The 19,667-nt window shown below is 36.8% G+C and overlaps 1 protein-coding gene across 6 annotated transcripts in view; it reads left to right on the top strand.

The window, feature by feature from the left end:
* UMAD1 (UBAP1-MVB12-associated (UMA) domain containing 1) overlaps positions 1-19,547 on the top strand; it is an 84,813-nt gene extending 65,266 nt beyond the window's left edge. For all 6 annotated transcript variants that reach the window (XM_052801475.1, XM_052801494.1, XM_052801504.1 and 3 more), the window contains one exon: positions 17,921-19,547. In XM_052801475.1, the coding sequence (XP_052657435.1) occupies positions 17,921-18,178 (258 nt within the window). In that variant the 3' untranslated portion in view covers positions 18,179-19,547. The remainder of the gene's footprint in view (positions 1-17,920) is intronic.
* The last annotated feature ends 120 nt before the right edge of the window (positions 19,548-19,667 follow it).

Below are 19,667 nucleotides of genomic sequence, written 5' to 3'. Positions count from 1 at the left end.
GCAATGTTATCAAGGCCAGCGATACTGATTTGAAAGAGTAAGAAGGCAGGGCGGTATGGCATTGCTGAGTATCTTATTTTTATACTTGAGATGTGCAACCATGAAACTGTAGCTAGAATGTTAATGAATTGCATAGAAGCATTAGTGTGGTGAGTAGTGATGGAAAACGTCAAACATTTACATAAGTCACTTATTTCCACAGCTACCATTGTAAGTAACATGTTGTAAATGTGTGAGTATAATAGACTGTCTTTATGGTTTCAGTTCTGTTTCAGTACTGCGTGGCTGTAAATCTGGACTTGTTTTTATTCATCTGGTTTATTTAATATTTAATCCATGTATACCAAAGAAGGCTTTTCAGAATATTTCTTCATATGATGTACACATATTTTCTTCTTTGCCTTCTCTGAAAATGTTTTTGCAATGAGTATGAGCCTGTTTTCCATTGTCATATAGTTTTAGATATTTGCAAGATAACTGTGAGACATTTTGCTTGGACTTTTTGTGCTTTTGTGGTGGCTTTTTTTTTTTTTTTTGCTTAACCTATATTTTCTCTCTCTCTTTCTCATATCTAGCTTTGGAACTAACTGTCTCTCTCTCTCTCTCTCTCTCTCTCCCCCCTCAATGCCATTTTAATATTTATCATTGCTAAGTCCCTTGGTATATCAGAGGTGTGTGTGATAACGTTGCATCTTTAAGAGTGGTCAACATGTGTGTGTGATCTGTAGTGTACTTTTTTTAATTTCAAATTAAAAACTGTCTGATACAGAAATTTTTAATTCATCGTAAGTAATGAGTGGTTTATCTTCTGATAATGTGGAAGTATGAATTAGTTATAATTAATTGCAAAATTTTAGTCTGACTTCTGGATCCATGTGCATCTGAGCCAGGGTGTTTTGCAGCTGAAGTCCTGCAATTTTGAGGCAGTATAATGCACTGATGTTGTGGTTACCTACTGCACAGACATAGTTTCCCTTAATGTGATGTTCTTGCTAGGTATTGTGAACTGCCGGTTATTGTAGCATCAGTGGTTTGTTCAATTCTGTGGAATTTCAGTAAAATAGGAACTTGTGTAGATTTTAAGTGTTTATGAGTTAGAGGAAAGAAGCAAAGTTTTCAAAATAAAATAGCAGATATTACAGTGAAGATTAAAAAAAAGATTTATTTTAACCTTTCTATTAAAGACTTACATGTCACAAAAATACTTGCATGAACTGGCTTGCGACAGCATCAGTTAAATTAAGATACAGCATTTGGTAGTATCTAAGTTATTAATTCCAGTCTAGATTTTGATATTTGGACTTCACGTTTACTTGAAGGAATTCTCAATTTTTCAAACTAAATAGAGTAACTGAGGATCATGGAAAAGAAATGGATAATTCTGGCCATTAGGAAAGCAATATTCCTATTTGCAGTGGTGAGTATATTTTTATAAATTTGTGGGAGAACTCTACTGATTTAGTGAAACTGGAAAAGCGTTGTATTACATAATCAATATGTCATTGAGACATAGGACGTTAATTGAAACAATAAACTTGTTAGCATTAAAACAAGGATACTTCATAAACATAGTTCAGTATGTTAAACAACATTTGTTCGACTGCAAAGTAGTATCAGATATTTGTCATGCAGAGTTGAACAGAAGAGTGTTTTGTTCTTCAACTGCATCTTTTAATTGCTGGAAACTTGCTTTTATTTTTAAACATAAACTATTTTACAACCTATTAGATGTAGACTTTGTGGAACATCAAAGTGCTTCTAGAAATGTGATTTAAAGAAGAATGAAGTAATACTTTGTTCATGGGTCACTTCCTTATTCAAAAGGAAAATGAGGTTGAGTGAGTTTTTGAAGAAAGTATCTTCTGGAGTATTTTTTGGTAACTGTCGTCATCTTTGGAATTTCCCATTTACTTAGGTACTATTGGATTTGTTTGCTGTACAATTACTGAATTCTCAAGTACATATTTTTGTATAATCTTGCATAAATTATTTAAACTAATGCACGAATAAAAGCTTACACCAATATCATCTTGCTGCAGCTAGCAACATGTAACACAGCCTCTTGTAACAACTGCCATACCTGCAGTCTGTGTTAAATTTTAAGAGGTTGTGGTATTGCATGCATGTTAGAGGAACTGCAGATATTTAGAAACTTGTTGGAGGAAGAGTGTTCTCAAAGGCCAACTTCAGTCCAAACATTTCATCTGCTGTAGAGAGTGGGAACAGAAGCTCCTGCTTTGAACAGTCGCGTGTGGAGTATCCCCTCCATCTCCGCAAGTATGGATGGAAGTTTGGGAGGGTCATCTCCCGATGCTGAGTCAGTCCTCGGGAGATGCAGGGTAATGAGTGCTCTGGGCCTAATCAAACACGTACAATCCTGCTGAAGTTGCTTCAGGCTCATGAACTAAAAGTCATACGCACATTTAAGTGCTTTTCTGGATTGGGGCCAAAATGCTTAGCACTCTGCAGGGCCGAGAACTTAAATTAGTCTCTTTGTGTAATACAAAGCTTCTAATTTTAACTGCAACACCATTGTAATAGAAAGAGATATTACGGTTTTATTTTTTCATGCTTGTGAGTTTTCCATTATTAAAGTACAATTTCCAGATAATTCAATCTTTATCTGCTTTCTGGGAATTTAAGGTTATAGAAAATAACAGAATGGAAAGGTTAGTTTTGATATATGAAGAGTGCTAGAAACCCTAGTAATGTGGTGGGGTTATTTTTCATAATGAGCTATTCCATTTGTAAAGCAGATTAGTGCAACCATGTATTTTTGTCCTACTGTGAGAGCAATTATGTAGCATATCTATTAGGAGACATAAAAAATATTTTTGACAGATGGTATGACTGTGAATTAGGATTTATGAAGATTATTGTATGTCCGACATGCAGGACACCTGGGATTATTAAATTGATGTAAGAAACAACAACAACAAAAATTACATTTCTGGTAATAGCTGCAGTGTTTTGTATCTCCCTACTGTCGCCCTAAGAAACAGCTCGTGTTTATTTGATATTGCGCTTCTTGATAATCTGACAGGCGCTCTTTAGCCAACAGATGTCAGCAGATTTAATGGGTGAAAACTGTACCAGTAAAGGGTATTAAAATAAACTACCAAAAATGAGAGCTGTCTTTAGATTGTAAATTAAGATTTTTCTCTTGCTGTGTTCTTTTTTTTCTTTTGTTTTTCTTTATAGTCCTATATTTCCCTCAAATACTTAATAGCTATTATTGCCTTCTATCTAAGGAGCTTGTTATACATTTTCTAGGGCAAGAGAGAATCCCCCAAGGGATTGCTTAATCCATAATTACCTAATTTATATGTTGTTGTTATAGCCACTCTTAATTATATACCTTGCTGTGATACTTATCGTCGTAGGACATAGTTTTCTTTATGAATTGCAATAGTTCTGTTATGGTTCTTGTGCCCTTTCTTTTCATAATTTGCTAGTAAAAACTGAGAACGTAGCAGATAGAAAGCCTGTGTTTCCTGAAGTAAATTTAAAGTTATCTGTGGTTTTCTGCATATAGATACTGGTGTGCACCATTTTGGGCAAGTATATAAATAAATTAGAAAAAATATTTTCATATCTGAATTGGCAGATAATATCCTCATTAAATTGATGCTTTGTAAATCTGCTATGTAAGGATTCTGAATAGATGTAAATAACAGTTTCCTAGGCATCTGGTTAGGGGTCATATTAGTCAATTGGAAAGACAGAAATACTATGAGATATAAAATACCAAGGAAGAGATAATGGGAGTTGTGAGTGCACAGAGTAGGGGAAAAGATAAATTTAACTTTCATTTTACTCTTCTAGAAAAATTAGCAAGTATTGCTGAAGTTGATAGACTTTTAAGATATCCTTTTGAGCAGATTGCCAGATATAATCCCAGGGCATGAATAATGCTAATGTTATCTTGTTTTCCTTTTTAAAAAAAAAAAAAAAATTAAAACTAATTTATTCTTCCAGACCTATTATTGCCCAGTTTTTACTAAAGCTTGGCTGTCTGGATTATTTTTACAAGTTACTGGAAAAGGAGCTATTACTGATCATGTTTCTGTTCAGTCACCCAACAATTAAGTTATGGTTCAGAGGGTCCCATATTTAAAATCTCGAGAAGGGTGTTCTGGGCTGGATTTACTGCATCATTTTAAATTCCCTACATATGCTTTAGAGAAGGTGGTTTATATTTCAAAATTATTGGCCAATGTTTGTGTTTAGTTTGCTCCATTTTGACAAATTATGGTGTCGGTAGAAAATGTTGCTGCTTAGATTGTGTGGGTTTTTTTGGTTGTTTGTTTGGTTTGGGGGTTTTTTTTAAGCTCTCATAAGCTAGAATTCTAGTCATGGCCTGGTTAGATTAATTGCTTGTCATATGTCATATTAACTCCAAGATCTTTTTCACATATAAAGCCCTTAAAGCATGTTGGTCCATATTTTCTCTCTTCTTAATTGGGTATGTAAGCAATAATCACTTAATGAATTTATCCACTCTTAGAAGGGACTGGAATAAGACTGTCTGCAGCAAGTCATCAAGCACGTACTTTTTTCTGAATGCTGGTACCGTCAGAAAAAAGATCTTATGTTTTACTCAATTATTGTGTGTGATCATAAGCTATAGGAAGTGAAGTTTTAACATTACCTTTAAAGAAGGATGACTACTTTTCAGTCTTCGTGGCTGCAATGGACATCATCTTTCTTAGCTCCCTCCATCCTTTGCATGTATACTGAATAGCTTGCAGTTCTTTGGGGGATCCATGTGCAGCCACAGATTGAAAGCGCATGTGAAGTAGAGCAGCCACATGATAACAAAGGCACAACATATGGTTGTGATCTTACTGAGAAGGAAGGTAAATAGCCCAGTCAGCTAAAAAAATCAACTACTGCATATTACAACTATTACTATGCAATAGCATATTTGCTTTATAAGGATTCATTATATTGTAATGTTCATATTGCTATCTGTTTGCTAATTGACTGAAATATTTAAGAAGTCTTTTCATACTAGGAAGATCTCCAGAATGTATGGACCAGGGGACTTGTCTGCCCTCAACAGTTGGGCAACTTAGCGGGGAGGGGAGGGTATATGTACATATTATATATAAATGTATTAGGTATATGTACATACATCTGTAAAATTTAAGCAACATGATCATCAGTAAGAAAGTCTGCTTCTGCATGTCACAAAGGATTAGTTGCAGTGGCCTCAGAAATAACATTTTATAAACTCTGATTTGTGGAATCTATTGACCCAGGGTCAACCAGTAAGACCCGAGGCTGTCTTGTAAGACTATCACTTTGTAGGCTTTTTCTCAGTTCTAAAGTGAGTAGTTAGACTTGTTATCTGTGTAACGTGATACACAGCTGGGGTTATTTCAGATACTTAGTAATCATAGTAATGTCAAGAATGCTATGTCCATTGTCTTTTTCTTAAAGGGAAACTTTATATTTTTAGATATAGGGAACTAGAGTGGGAATTGAGAGGTATGAATTAACGTGGCTGTCACCAACTTCCTCTCTGAACTTAGAAAACAGTTCATTTTCAAAAAAAGTAATGCAGCACTCTCTTACAAAGCACTTTTCTATAGCACTTTGCAGGTATGAAATACCTTTGTTTAACTTCAGTTGAGATTTCATTACAACAAGAACTGAGGAAGCCTTACAATCTTTTAAAATGGGACTTGAATATTCTGTCTGGCCAGCAAATACACATACACACAACAAATTGATTGGAGCATCCCTCCCTTCTACAGCCCTGCCCGTGGAATCTGGAGTTAGGGCTGTGGTCAGTTTGTACAGTTGGTGAGGTGTGAGCAACAGAAGACAAAATCACCTCCTGTAGGGAAAGAACAACACATAATCATGGTATATTTTCATAATTTAGTGCCTATAAATAGCAATGTACGTACCCACATGTAAAAAGTTCATAAAATACTAAAATTGGCCTGATTGGCAGCCTCTTCATTTTGAGAGCTAGGCTTTAGGAAAGGAACATATACTCCAAATAGTGACCAAGGCCCATGTATCCAGAAGCACAATTTGCATACCTCCCTATTTAGTTTGGGAGAGACTCACTATATGCTGGACTTAATTGTGTGCTTTTTCAGTTACATTGGATGGTTATTTGTAGCAGGAGATGCTCAAATTGGGTGCTCAGATGTTGCCATCACATTTTTTAGCTTTTCTCTAATTTTGGGATCTTCTGACTAGCTTAATCCCCAGATAAAACTACTGATTATCCTCTATCTCTTGCCCAAACACATGCGGTTGGACTAAAAGCCAGTAATGCTGGTTCGCTTTGCTGCTGTCAACAAATTGATTGGTCAGCCATCCTGCCTCTGGGAGCAACCCTTCTGGGCTTTCCAAATATTAAAATTGATCTAAAATGCAATGTAGATCATACATCACTTGGTGAGACTGTGTGCTAATACAGCCTGATGGTACAGTGATATTTACAACAAGATGGATTAGCGTAAAATGCTGGCTGAAAGACTGTAGAGTAGGGCAGCTTATTAATAATTACTTTAAACACCAAGTAAGGAAAATAACAATGTCTTTAGGTTAGTTTCACTGCCACTTTCTGGGGAAAAAAAACAACAACACAAACCCCACCACAAACAGCAGTGGGCAGTCCATTTTAATGGAAAGGAAATATGACATGAAAACTGCCTCATTTCAGTCCAAAATGCTGATATGGATAAGACAGAAATATGTTTTTCTGTACTTTCCATTAGTGTGGTTTGGTCCTTTCACCACAATGTGCTACTGCTGTAATTTCTGCCTTAAAGAAATCCCCAAACTTCACCACTCCTCAGTCGTATCGGACTTGTGAAAGACTGTGCGTTGCGTAGCACAGTCAAATTTTGTTCTAGAGCACTTTTAAAAAATACAAGATAAAATGGAAATTATTTGTTTGCAAATTTCTTTTCTTTGCTTCCACAGTATTACAAATTTTAAGAATACTTTTCTAGTGTTGTAATGCAATTAGTAGTCCTGCTTGATAAAAACAAATCTATTTTAAAAGCCAAGAAAGTACCCTTCTTCCTTTTCATTATGGTCCAGCTATCTTCCTTCCATAGTGAATTGGGAGGCTGAAAGAGGCCACCTTAATTGAAAGAGATGACCAATATTTGTTTCCTTTTGTTTATTTATTTAATTATTTGGTCCTTTACTGCTTTGAGAGTCATCATGCTTTTATTCCTGCATCTCAGAAGCCTAAGCAGTAGGTGCTGAGGACAACTCTGTCTTGTTACTGTTTGTAGATTGAAGCTTTACAAACTGGCTCCCGGTAACCTGTTTGCTGAAGGTGCTGTTGACAAGTGCTCCAGCTACAGACTGTGTATGGAGGAACTTAAAGTCAAATATCCATCCTTCCTTTCTCTTACTGACTTGAATCTTTATGGAGAGAGCAGGTGGAAAGTTGTGTTAGGAGATACTCGCCTAATTCACATTTTTGGCATTAGAGTATTTTAAATTTGTAAATAGGACACATTGCTAGTCTTGCTGCATGCTTGGATTTTAAGCAGCACAATAAAAACCTCAGAACAAAGCACTTAGTACAGCAATTTTTATTCACACATCTGCCTGAGAATCCATTTATGATCTTCAAGACTGAGGAGAGAGACTGTTAGGAAGATCCAGGGGTTTAGTCACCTAACAACTTCTGAAAGCATGGCTGAGGACGTTGTTTGCAGGTATCGCTGGAGGAAGCTTCACCTGGGTTCACAGTAGTAATTCTTTTCAGTTCACTCTATGTAAGTAGCTTTCTTGTGAAAATCAAATCCAAGATCATTTCCTTTTCCTTTCCTCTTATTGTAGATGGAAATTGTTATCCCTGTCTTTTTCCTCTCACAGATATTAACGTTCTGGGGGGGACATTTCACGGATGTTGCTGACGACCTCAATTACTCAAAGAGAGATTTCCTTTTCTTCTCAAAACAATAACTTCTGATATACGCAGCTTTTCCCAGTTGTTCAAATTTGCTGAAAAATTTATTGACTTCTTTTTATGAAACCATGTTTGCTAAATATTTTCTTACTAGTCTTTTATGTTTAATTGTCGAAGTTCTTTTCTTATGTAGACAGCTTCCTTTCCCATTCAAGTCTTTGGGTTTTCATACACATAGTAGAATAATGAAAGAATGCGGTATTATCCCTGTTTTTCAGAGGTTCTGCTCTGTGAACATCTACCATCTCAGAGAAACTGTCATCTTTTTTCTGCCATAGCAGGTTACCGTGTTGGAGCTTCTACAATAGCAGGGGTTGGGAACAAGAGGTAGAGACATGGAGGCAGAGACCCCATTTGTCTAAGCTCCTCCTATTCAGGACATCAGCTTCCCAAAAAGTCTTCCGGATGTTTTTTTGCTTGGAGCAGTAGAGAGAAACTAAAATCTTGTTGTCACTAACTACATTGACAAAATGAAGCTGCTAAATTAAATGGATTATTTAAATACTGTTTATTTCAATATGCAATTAAAGTTTTATAGAAAATTAATTTCTTAGTATATTCTCTGGCTATATTGAAAAGTTATCTGAGTTTTGTATTACATCAGGAATGAAGGTAGCAGCAAAATAAATGTGACTACTTTGTGCTTCAGTGTTCTAACTGAAGTTATAGAACAAATCCATTATCAGCATTTATCAGACTTCTCTATTTATTTTGCAATATATTGACTTGTCCTTCACTTCTGATTTGTGGCTGTGGAATGCACTGCTGGATGTCTACAACTGCCTGCATTTCTGGCTTGCAGTTTACTTACTATAGTAATTTTCATGAACTTTTTAATCTTTCAGTATACGTGCTACAGAAAAAAGAAAAAAAAATTCTGGCCTACTTAGTAACATTTCCTGGCACTGGCAGAAGCACAACATGCTGAATATTGTTTATGTTGCTTATTATAATGTATGAGATCTTTGCTATGAATAGCTTGCATAGTACTTCAAAGAAACAGAGGAACTAGATAAACTGTTTCTTACTGAACCCACACCTCTCTTTCTTCCAAGGTTATTCTTATCACAATATTCATGTTGCAGAGGGGAACATTGTCCAAAATTCACCTGTTAGGACAGTGCCCTAAGCTCAGGGTCCTCCAGAGAGGCACAGGGAGGCAGCAAGAACAGGAACCCTGCTACTGAAGGGGCATAAATGCTGATACAGCTCTTCAATTATCAGATTCAAAAGTGCTAAAATTGGTTGGGATAGAAGGAAAGGTAAGAGTATAATTATTTTACTTACGGTGTGAAATTAAGACTTAGCATTTTTAATAAAGATTTAGAATCCTTTTCTGCTTCCTTCTTATTTCTGCTTTCTCTTAGTTCTGCAGTCATTCTTCAGGTTGCATCTTATCCCTCTTTGTTCACAATTTTATAGTTTCTCGTTACAGATGCCCTCATTTGAGATGTTATGGTTCTCTGTCTTTAAACAATTATTGAATGAAATAAATAATAGGAATTAGGAATAAAGGAATAAAAGTAGGAATTAGGAATAAAAATATCATTATACAATTTTGGTTATATTAAGTTCAACATATTTGCTAAATTTATCACCAGTCCCCCTCAGATATTTCCTGTACCCAATTGTTATTATAGGGGATTGAGTAAAAACAGAACCTTAATCTTGTTCTGGTTTGAGTCTGCAAAATCGTTAATGAAGAAAACCAATTTTTTTTCTTCTAGGATCAACAAATGAGATAGTTGGTTTAGACACTAGATACGCAGTCTTTTGTGGTACTTAAGAATAGTTTTCAGGGTAGAATTACATTCTATAATTGTTTCATAAATAAAATTCACAGGCATCTCTAGTATTTACTAGGATAATTAAACTAACACTTTAACTGTGGAACATTCAGAATATCCAGAGTTCAAATGGCAACCTCGCAATTCTTCCCCTCTGCAGAGATTAACAGTTTTAGCTGTTTGAGAGGGCAGGGAGCATGTACTAATTATAGAAAGTTCATTCTGCATTTAAAATATCGAATTGTTCCTACATTAGAGAAGAAGTTAGTTCTGAATAATTACACTTTTCTAATTGCATTAATGCCAATGAGTATGTACAAATGTACATCATTATTGATACTGAAAGCGTAGTTTAACAAACATTTCCCTACTGTTCTTTGCAGGCCAGGATACTCTGTGGGGAGCTTTGCTATAATAATGAAAAACTGTAGAATGTCAGAGGTACTTTTCACTGTTTCTTTAGAATTTTTTTTCTTTAAGATTTCAGCAACATTAACCTGACCTTGATTCTGTTCTAGTCTAGGAAACAGCTGAAAAACATGCTTTAAAGAGGAAAATGAAAAAGAAAAATATCTAAAATGTATGTCACAAATCAGTAAAAATACTCTTAAACGCTTATTTTAAAATCTGGTTCTGTTTTCCTCTGAACAGCAATATTGATAAATGGAGAAAAAACATGCTGCCTACTAATCACACAAAATTTGTACAGGTAGCAGGAGCTCTTTAAGAAAGACAGATTACTGCTGTATTACAGAATGAGAGTCATAAGAAGCTGGGAAACAAGAGCCCAAAGCAAATGGGAAAGCTGATTTCCATTGACAGCCATTCTTGCTTCTAAAAGCCTCTCCAAGGACTTGATCTTAGCCCAAAGCTTTCAGCATGGAAGTCTGCCCTATTGCAACCACTGACAACACCAATCTTGAGCTAGTATTACAATCCCATTCATTGCATTTCTGTTAAGAAAGAAAGAAAGCGACCAGAAGTCATTTGGGTACAGCAACGAGCTACTGCAAGGTCTCCAGCACTACTTCTTCCATCTACTTTTGTTCTCCCAGATAGAAATAACTTTTTTCTTGAGTCCCTGAAGGGGATGCTGACTAAACTTTTGAGTGAGCTTTGAAAGAATAGCAGCTCTCATGATTCACGTGAGGTTTTCCAAACCATCTCGAGGGCATCTGTTTTGTGCTCGTCCGGGTGGGTTCTTCCCTCCTTTCAGTTCTGTAAGGATATAGGTCACATACTTATTGGTGTGTTGGTTGTGGGGGTGTTTTGTTGTTGATGTTTTGGGTTGGGGTTTTTGTGACATTTAAAAACTGTCATGTCATGTACACTTTTCCCCCTCCAACAAGGCTTTACTGATCCTTTTTTTCTAGCTTAGATTTTTTAATACAAAGTGCTAAACATTCAGAGTGCCTTGTGAATAATTTTTCTTTTCCCTGCTGTTCCTCTTTGCCATTACTCTTCTTATTTGTAAAGTGAATCGTCCTCAGTGGAGGTGCTCACTCTGGAATTCCTACAAATTTTCTAAAAAGGCCCAGTGAATACCCTAAAAAGCATCAACTGAAACACAACTGGAAGAACAATCCCCTAAGACAATTTCCATTTCTAGATACATCAGAAATAACTGCGTAATGCTAAATAAATTCCAAGATACATTATGATACACTATTTGCTCTAATACTACAAAATTGCCTGAAATAAAGATAATATTTCTGTATCACCAGTAGTGTTGTAGGTCTCTGTCATCATTATGATATTTACTAAATATTCTGGAAGATTGAATGTACTTTTTGTTTCTCAAGGCTGTCTTTTTAAGGAAAATGGGTCTGCTTCTGGAAAAAAACCACAACTCTTTTTACAGAAAGTACAAATTTCTTTAAATCACTCAGTTTTTGTTAGAAAACCTTGTTCAGTAGTTTGGATGATAATAATGCTAGCAGTGATCTTTGATTCTGCTTCAGAGCACTGTAAATCCAGCTTCTCAGTACGTTGTAAACTATGCATTTTTTCTTCCTTACGAGACTCTTGGCAGACTTTATGGTTAGCACAGAGATGCAGCAAATTAGATGTTTTTAAAGGCAGCTGAGAAACATTTAAAAAAAGAAAAGAAGCAAAAAGGAAGAATTTACTTTAGAGGATAATGCTATACTTTGTTAGTTTTGAAATAACATATAACACCCTTGCCGTCAGAGTGCAATTAGTATCTGGTGGCCAGCTACCATATATGTTTACATACTGTTTTCTTTTATCCCTGTTCATTTGGATTGCAAACCAAGAATGAAGAAGACACCTTGCTTATTTGAATTAAATTTGATTACCATACCTTCTCTAATTTTAACTGATTTTTTGAGTCCCTGGTGTTTGGTGAAATGTAAATTGTTTGGTGATCTTCTAAGTGTATTCAATTAATATTTCTCATAGCAGGATTGTGTGTCATAGCATTTGGCAGTGCTTTGTTTAGCTAATGTCCAGAGAATACGCTCTGAATAGATTGTATTCTGGATAAATAAGTTAGGCATTTAAGTAGAAATCAGTGTGACTAATGTGGGATATCAAATTCTCTAGGACTTGCAGTTCTATATATGCTTGAAGAATGCATGCGTGAAATCATAAGCCATTTCATAACCTTGATTTTGATTGCAGCACATAGGTTTGTGCTGGTGTTTGCATTGTAACCAGCTTGGGCAATCTCAGCACTGATGCGTGATTGATGTTGTCTACCAGAGTGTCCAGTTCTTCATTATGTTGCTGCAGTCGCTATAAAGGCCTGCTGGTCAGGTTGGCTTCATCAAGGTCTTTTCACTGATGTGGATTCTCCAGCATATGAGTGAAATATGTCTTACCCCATTTAAAGGATGTCTTTATGGTTTAGAAGCACAAAAATATGTCTAGCTTGGTAAGATCTTGCACGAGGCCAATATCTAAATATCACTGCAAGAGTGCTCAGAAACAATTCTGCATAGCAAAGGGCAATGATTGCCTGTAATGACTGTGCTAGGCAGAATTGAAAAATTACTTCTTGCAACCTGAATTGTTCAGGACAGGAACTTTTTTCTTTGTATGTAGGTGCCTAATAGATAATATAATATATGCCATAATGCATGTGACACATTGTGTATTAGGTAAAGGGATGGGCTCCACAACGTTCAAGGAGTTAAACTGCAAACGTGACAGTTTTACGACAGCCTATCTTCAGTTAACTTTCCAGGTTAACTTTGGCCAGTGTTTTTCTACCATGTTCGTGTTTTGCATACTGCATTGAAGAATCGTCCTCCCCAGGTTTTGTATTTTTCCCATTGTATAATTTGTTGGGATGTCAGTTCAATAATAGTAACATAAAATGTGATTTGCTATAAATGAAAAAGTGAATGTGAACATTTTAAAATAGTGAAAAACAGCTGTTTTCATGGGAGAGACAGTAATGGTTTATGTGTGAAACTGAAATAGGAAATCTCAAGTCCTTTTCTCATTTATGCTGTAAACTGATCTTGTCGTATTGGACCCAAGACCTTCTCATGAGGGGTTGGGTAGACTGGGACCCAAAGACTGTTGGATCTGAGATCAGATTATGGCATTTGTTATACTGACCTGACGCTTTTCTTTGTTCCTGGCTTATCTGTACTATGTTGCTCCCAGCCATTTTGGGCTTTATTTATGAAGCTGTTTTGGCTATTCAAATAGTATCAGAATCTATAGACTATTACGAACCTTGCTGACAGTATGCAGAGATTGAGTATGGTAAAATGATGTTTAACAGTAAAATAATTCTAATGTAATTCATCCTTCCTTACTGCAGTCTTGCTTTGAAATGTGGAGTGGGACTTGAGAGTAAGAAAAGCTGGTTCTTGGTCTATCATTGTCAATACATGGTATGTTCTCTGTGCAGAAAGGGTTTTAATTTCTGGGGCTGCCCATTTGGCACCCTTCTAACAAATGTAAGGTTTCTGGAGGAAAAAAGAAGATCCAAGATGCTTTGTGCTCTCTCCGATGTTTTTTTTTTTTTCCTCTTTGACGTTAGTTTTGCCACGTGATAGTCTAATTTGCAATGTAAATTGAGTTCATCCAGCTTGTGGGACAATTAAGATATAAACAGGTGTTCATAAAAGTATAATTTGCCAAAAAAACCCCACATTAGATTCTAGGGATTTCTGATTATCATCTGAGCTATGGGAATAGGACAGGGAGTGAGGGATCATTTTTCCCTGGAATGTGGGAGTGGGGGGAGGCAGAAGGGTCTTTGAAGATCTTGCTTAATTGATTCCTAGGTGTAACTTTTTCCTGTTTTTCATTTGGAGCTTTCTGGCTCTGCTTTCCCCTTCAGAATATGGGATTGATGTAATACAAGCAAATATCAGCACCTCAATAAATGCTCCACAGGTTATTTCTTTCAAGAGGGAATGTAACAAATTTGTGCAGAGTAGAAATTCAGGGAAGCGTTTAAGTTTACAGCAGCTACAATTTGAAGTATTGGGAGAGGGGCGTGTCAGATAAATATCATTAACATAAATAAATGTTCTGTGTGTTTGGCAGTGTTCTTAGCAAGAGAATATGTCTGTAGCAGAAGATGTTTATGAATTTTATGATGCACACCTTAGGCCTATTTGGCCATGACAAGAAGGAAGACTTCCCTCTAAGTGTTATCAATTAGCAGTAGAAGATAAGATCCCTGAGAGTTGAGGTGGTTAGCCTGGAGAAGAGAAGGCTCCAGGGAGACCTTACAGCAGCCTTCCAGCACTTAAAGGGGGCCTATAGGTAAGTTGGGGAGGGACTCTTTAACAGGGAGTGTAGTGATAGGACGAGGGGTAATGGCTTTAAACTGAAAGAGGGTAGATTTAGACTAGATATTAGGAAGAAATTCTTTACTGTGAGGGTGGTGAGGCACTGGAAGAGGTTGCCCAGCGAAGTTGTGGATGCCCCATCCCTGGGAGTGTTCAAGGCCAGGTTGGATGGGGCTTTGAGCAACCTGGTCTAGTGGAAGGTGTCCCTGCCCATGGCAGGGGGGTTGGAATTAGATGATCTTTAAGGTCTCTTCCAACCCAAACCATTCTATGATTCTGTGAGAGCTGCTCATCTATGACTTCAAGATAACTCTGCTGATTAGAACAGACAAGTACAAGAGGTTTTAGGGTTTTTCCTGAAGTTACAGACTTACAGTGCTATTGCCTTTGGTTTTTTGCTCAGAGCTTGGAAAGCTGCAGTAGGAGAACTATGCGGGCTATCTTCCTGACTTCTCTGCTAGCTTTCCTATTTTCTCTGCCCTCTAAAGATACCAGAATCAGTAAGGAAAGCCAAAGAAATCTTTATCAACTCTTGCCTGTGCTGTTGCATGTAGCTTTCTGAAGAGCTGTTAGCTACTCATAAGAATAGAGAACTGAGAAAAGGAAAGCTAGGGAAAATAAAGAACAAGAAACTGTAGGAGTTATGTAGTACAGACATGTCAGTATTACAGTAGCTTAGAGAATATTGTTAAAGCAGGAGAAACCCAGCGACATACCCTCTCTATCTCCAGAAGGCTCTGAAGTGGCCTAGAAGAATAGGCAAAGATGGGACTACTCTTTCCTTTTTGATATAAAATAAAATGTTTTACAACAATTAGCCAGAAGGTGGTCTGAAAGAGAGGGGGAAAAATTAAATAGGATTTGTACTGGGAAGTGAATCCCAGCAGCTCAGTAGGAAGGTGCTTTCCTCACTTGCCTCCTTTGGAGCTCATTCGCTCCTCTTTTCTATTGGTTCATAACCAGTAACGTTAGTAGTTATATCTAGCAGTCATTGTTTTTAATAAAACTTCTTAACCTTAAGAAATTTTACATTATTATTCTGCGACATAATAGTAACGGATCTTGGGAAGTTTATCTTAAGCTTTAGGTTTCTAGTAATCGTGAGTATAAACAAAAGCTTCTAAATGAGGGTCCATTTCAGAGTGTGCAGCACCACTAACCCCTTCTGTCCCAGTAGCTTATGGCGGAGCGAGCTTCCTCTATCACCTAAGACAAGTACTGACTCTGGACTGACTTAAATTGGCAAGGTTATTGTTGTGGTTTAACCCCAGCCAGCAGCTAGGCACCACGCAGCTGCTCGTTCACTCCGCCCCCACCCAGTGGGGTGGGGGAGAGAATTGGGGAAAAAAAGGTAAAACTCGTGGGTTGAGACAAGAACAGTTTAATAGGACAGAAAGGAAGAAAATAATAATTATAATAATAACAATAATAAAATGACAATAATAATAATAAAAGGATTGGAATATACAAAACAAGTGATGCACAATGCAATTGCTCACCACTTGCCGACCGATGCCCAGTTAGTTCCTGAGCAGTGATCCCCCCGCCAGGCCAACTCCCCCCAGTTTGTATACTGGGCATGACATCACATGGTATGGAATACCCCTTTGGCCAGTTTGGGTCAGCTGCCCTGGCTGTGTCCCCTCCCAACTTCTTGTGCCCCTCCAGCCTTCTTGCTGGCTGGGCATGAAAAGCTGAAAAATCCTTGACTTTAGTCTAAACACTACTTGGCAACAACTGAAAATGTCAGTGTGTTATCAACATTCTTCTCATACTGAATCCAAAACATAACCCTATACCAGCTACTAGGAAGAAAATTAACTCTATCCCAGCTGAAACCAGGACAATTATCTATTTCATTGTTGATGGTTTAATAGAAAGTTTAATGTTTGTTTATCTGTCGTGCTAGATGAAATGTTGGGTTGTGTAAGGAATGACTAGTGCTCAGGTTGCGTTCAAGTCAAATCCAGTCCTTCCTTTGAGAAGGAGATGGAGCATCTTTTACCTGGCTAAATGCCTAGCTGTGTTACATACTCCCAAGCTAGAAAACAACCAACCCCACTGCCACTCCACTGCCCAAACTGTCCTTCTGTCAAACAGCCACAACCTCAGGTGTTCTGTAACAGCCATGATCTCTAACATTCAACTCCAGCACAGGTCAGATCTTGAGCACCACAACTCCCCTAAAAATCATGGAATAATTTAGGATGAAAGTGACCTCCACACAACTAGATCCATTTAACTCTTATAATCAGTTGAACACCAAATTAGCATTTAAAGCTTTCAGTGCTCTCCCTTCCCTTGTAACAGTGTAAGCTTTGGATTTTTCTTGCTGTGTGCTGAGTATGGAGGGTTGAAAGGAAGAAGTCAGGACTGCAGTCAGAAATTCATATCTAATGTTCTTGGCTCTGACATGACTTGTTAAGCACTTTTGAACAAATTACTGAATATTTCTGTGTGTGTCCTTGTACAAAATAGAAATCCATATAACAAATATCTTACTCTCAGAGATGATGTGAGAGCTATCAGTTTGCATAGGATTTTATTGCTGTAAGTAGTAAAACAAGTTAGATTTGATTTCTAGAGGCAGAGTAAATAGTCTTTTCTTTGTTTTTAAAATAGTACAAGTTTTAGGCACTTAATAAAGTCATATTGGTAGGCCAATATCAAAGCTTGCAAGTCTATTGGGTCCAGCATCCCATCTGCTGGCATTTTCTTTAAATGATATTGACTACTTCTATATGGCAGGGGATTGTTTATCTATTTATTTATTGTTGGGTTTGGTTCAGGGGGTTTTGTTGGGTGTTTTTAAAGTTTTGTTAACTCTGTTTTTCTATAAAGCATGTATTTGGCAATGCATATATTGCCATATATAATAGACCTCACCAACCAGTCATGCAATTCCATTTCAAATTGGAAAACAACATCATTAATACTTCAAAATAACTGGGATGGGAGTGTTTTTTAATCATCAAAGTCATGCCTTTGTTGGACAACTTCTGAAAAGGAACAGGGGAACAAAAGATGGAGCTTCATCAGTTTATGAAAGGAATTATATGAAATAACTTCCCCTAAACAAGACTGGACATAATGACAAAAAGTCCCACCAGCCTCATGGGTTTTATAAATGCAGAGTAACATTAGGTGGAGAAATATCCCTAATAATTAAAAAAAATCAATTGTTTTAGCCTTAATTCAAGTCAGCCTGATCCAAAGAATTATATCAACATGTATTAAGAACTGCTATTTTAGATCTACCTGAACCAAACTCTGAAACTGATTTTATTTATTATTGTATTTTTTGTTTTCATTTATTAGTAGGTCGTGATGGTTCTAAGTACAAAGCCTTAGCTGCCTGACTTGTAGTGTCTAAATTTCTGTTCTTCTGTTCTCTTTAGATAAATACAGGGCACCGATCACAGTTGACTGTGTCAAGTGCAGAGGTGGGAAATGAAAGGAGTCAAAATTTGGAAAGCAGCCCTTTCATGTCAGATCTTCTGAATGATGTACCCTTTGCCCTAGCACCACATGTGTTAGCAGTACAGGGCACCCATAATGACGTTCCTGACCGATTGCTCACCTATGACATCAATGATAATTTATCAAGATTTTGGTATGACTTTACGCTTGAAAATTCAGTGCTTTGTGATCTGTAATGTTTTCTTTATTTTTTCTGTCTGTGTCAAGGAACGAGTCTTAAGGTGAAGATAAAGACTTACTTTAATCAACTTAATATTTTGGGGGTCTGCCACTGGTATATCAGATGCATTGCATCAAAAGGATTGTTATTCACAACTGTGTTATATTTCTTAGCTTTAAGTGAACTGTAACTTACTATGTTAAATATTCTGTTTATCTCCAAAGAAATCAAGCAAAACTGTTTCAGCCTGAGTAGGAGACTGGCTGTTGGTATCTACTTCAGTAGGTAGGCTGCAGACACAAACATTTCGTAACTTTAAGATGAAGTCTGCGCACGTCTGCACTGTTTTGTTATTTCACTCAGATACTAAACACATAGATCCTGTTACAGGTGTTAAGATCACCTCTGATTTTCTACAGATAGAACCCAGTATTAACGCTAAAGCAATGATGCTTTGCACTACTGGACAGACAGCTTTTCAGTTAAACCAAGTTTTAAAACTCAGAGTTATTTATGAGTGCTTAAATAATTAGGAAGATTTAATAGAATTGGTTAAAACCAATTTCAAAGTGAAATCAGTTGCTGCACTTCCTTTCCAGTAGATGGTATTTTTGTCCATCTCATTTTGTGCCTGGAGAATTCCTCCCCGCCTGCCTGTTGGCTGCTGTTTGTTCTCATTACCACATGTGTTCCTGATTTATACACAGATCAGCTTTTCCATTTTAACCTCTTTGCCCCCTGAAGAAGGAAATCTCAGGACACGTACTTTTAATGGTCACACCCTTCTTTTTTTAATTTGTGTGCCAGAGATACAGATGGCAATGTTTAAGAACAGGAAAACATTACATTGTTTCTTATCCAGCTAAATTAAATGGCTAAGTACCTAAACATGCGTTCTCGCAGACCACTATGTCCCCTGCTCGGAAGCATTGAGCATGTTTTTCCCAACTAAAACCAGAGCTGCTGTTGCATGAGCAACAGCTCTCTGATGTAACATCATGATTTGTGATGAATAATGATCTGTGTCACACAAAAGACTACACTTGTTTTCTCTCTCGGGGTAGAATATTTATATTGTGCCACATGTTAGTGGATATTTTCATATATTTTCTATGCTCTGTGATAGCTTAAAATACATATATTTTCAGACTTGCATCCTCTTACAGTATTTGAGATAAATACTGTAAAGGGAGAAATTACATTGTGAATACGTCTTATGTTGTTATTCATGTTTTAGATTTTTTTAAATGTATGTATTTAATATTTTTGACAGCTATGTTCCTAAATGTTTTGAAGTTATTGTTTCAGGGAAAGTATCTGTGCTGCACTCCAATAAAAAAAATGCGAATAATAGTGATACTAAATAAATTTATGTGTGAGAGTTATTACTCGGCTTCACCTGTATTGTTTACTATAGCTGTGACCATTCAGACTTCATGGGAGCTTGAACTTGGAAATTCAATTTGGAAATCTTGTCAGTGTCATTTAAAAATCGGGGTCCTTTT

The sequence above is a fragment of the Harpia harpyja genome, chromosome 1 (genome assembly GCF_026419915.1).
Source record: "Harpia harpyja isolate bHarHar1 chromosome 1, bHarHar1 primary haplotype, whole genome shotgun sequence".
NCBI lineage: Eukaryota > Metazoa > Chordata > Aves > Accipitriformes > Accipitridae > Harpia > Harpia harpyja.
This window is presented reverse-complemented; position numbering and strand designations above follow the sequence as displayed.